Below are 1,176 nucleotides of genomic sequence, written 5' to 3' on the forward strand. Positions count from 1 at the left end.
CATCTGCTACCTTAATACTAAACCTATAAATATATGCACAGAGATCTATTTCCCCATCCTCATATATAAATATATTTACATATGTACATGCCTTTATTTGAGAATGAAGGAGGTAGCTATCATACAAGGACGAAGCTGGGCATGCTACCTTAGATCCAATACTTTTTTTCATTTGTGGGGGTGCTACAGCAATCACTCTGAATTACATAGCACAGGACCTTACATAGTAACATTTCACTAGAGGGGCGATTCTTACCGAAAATAGAGGGGAGGGGGATGAGATGAAATGTGTCTAATTCACAAGATGGCAATGGCTGTGCAAAGGCTAGAGCACACACACTGAACACTCTCATGAGGTCTTGCTTGGGTTTGATGCTCCAAGTAGGTGTGGGTCTGCAGGCAGGGCTGCGTGAAGGAAGTTAATGCATCGTCTGGACTTAACATGCGGTTTCACCGTGGGCCTTGTTTTTGAACGCCTTTTGAGTACAGGGAGACCAGCATTGTGCAATGTATCTAAACATGGCCTTAATGTTTAGATAAATATGTGGTCATCGTCCAAGTTGAGGAGAAAATGGCTATGTGGTTTCTATCACATGGCCTTCCTGCACACTCTGCATAGGGATGGTGGGGAAAGGACAACCTGTTCACACCGACCTACCTTAATTGCTCTTCCAGGCTCAGTCATCTCCCAGGCTTGCTTCAGGGCTCGGATTTCGTCTGCTCGCTCTGTATCTTTCTTTACTTCTAGTAGTTCCACTTCATTGTGTTCAGTGACCAACCTCAAAACCCAGTAAGGTTTGTTGGGGTCATCTTGCTGAGACTGAACAGCAGATACCTGATAGAATAAAATAAAAACCTCATGGTGAGATATTTTCTTCTTCTCAAAAGGGTCTAGATTCTACCCTAGGGCCCATAATTTCAATGTTAGGTACACATCCAGAATAATTAAGCACACATGCACAACACAGGTGCAAATAAAGGTTCCAGTTCATACACGTACAGGTTGATTCCAAAAAAACCTACATTTAAGCACGTCTCTGCCATCAATGGATGGCCAGAAGCATTTTATCTCTCAATAATACACTTGTCTCAGTCTCCTTAAGGAATCTTCAAAGAAAAATAAGGGCCCAATCAAAAGAGTGGCCTCTGGGGGCACCTGGGGACACTTAATCTCGA

General features: G+C 43.0%; 1 protein-coding gene across 1 annotated transcript in view; it reads right to left on the bottom strand.

Moving 5' to 3' along the window:
• ADGB (androglobin) overlaps positions 1–1,176 on the bottom strand; it is a 194,398-nt gene that overhangs the window by 7,528 nt on the left and 185,694 nt on the right. Inside the window, exon 29 of the mRNA XM_045294574.1 lies at positions 659–835. Within this exon, the coding sequence (XP_045150509.1) occupies positions 659–835 (177 nt within the window). The remainder of the gene's footprint in view (positions 1–658; positions 836–1,176) is intronic.

Source organism: Echinops telfairi, unplaced genomic scaffold (assembly GCF_000313985.2).
Source record: "Echinops telfairi isolate 266 unplaced genomic scaffold, ASM31398v2 ScPeMD7_3533;HRSCAF=4204_0, whole genome shotgun sequence".
Classification (NCBI taxonomy): domain Eukaryota; kingdom Metazoa; phylum Chordata; class Mammalia; order Afrosoricida; family Tenrecidae; genus Echinops; species Echinops telfairi.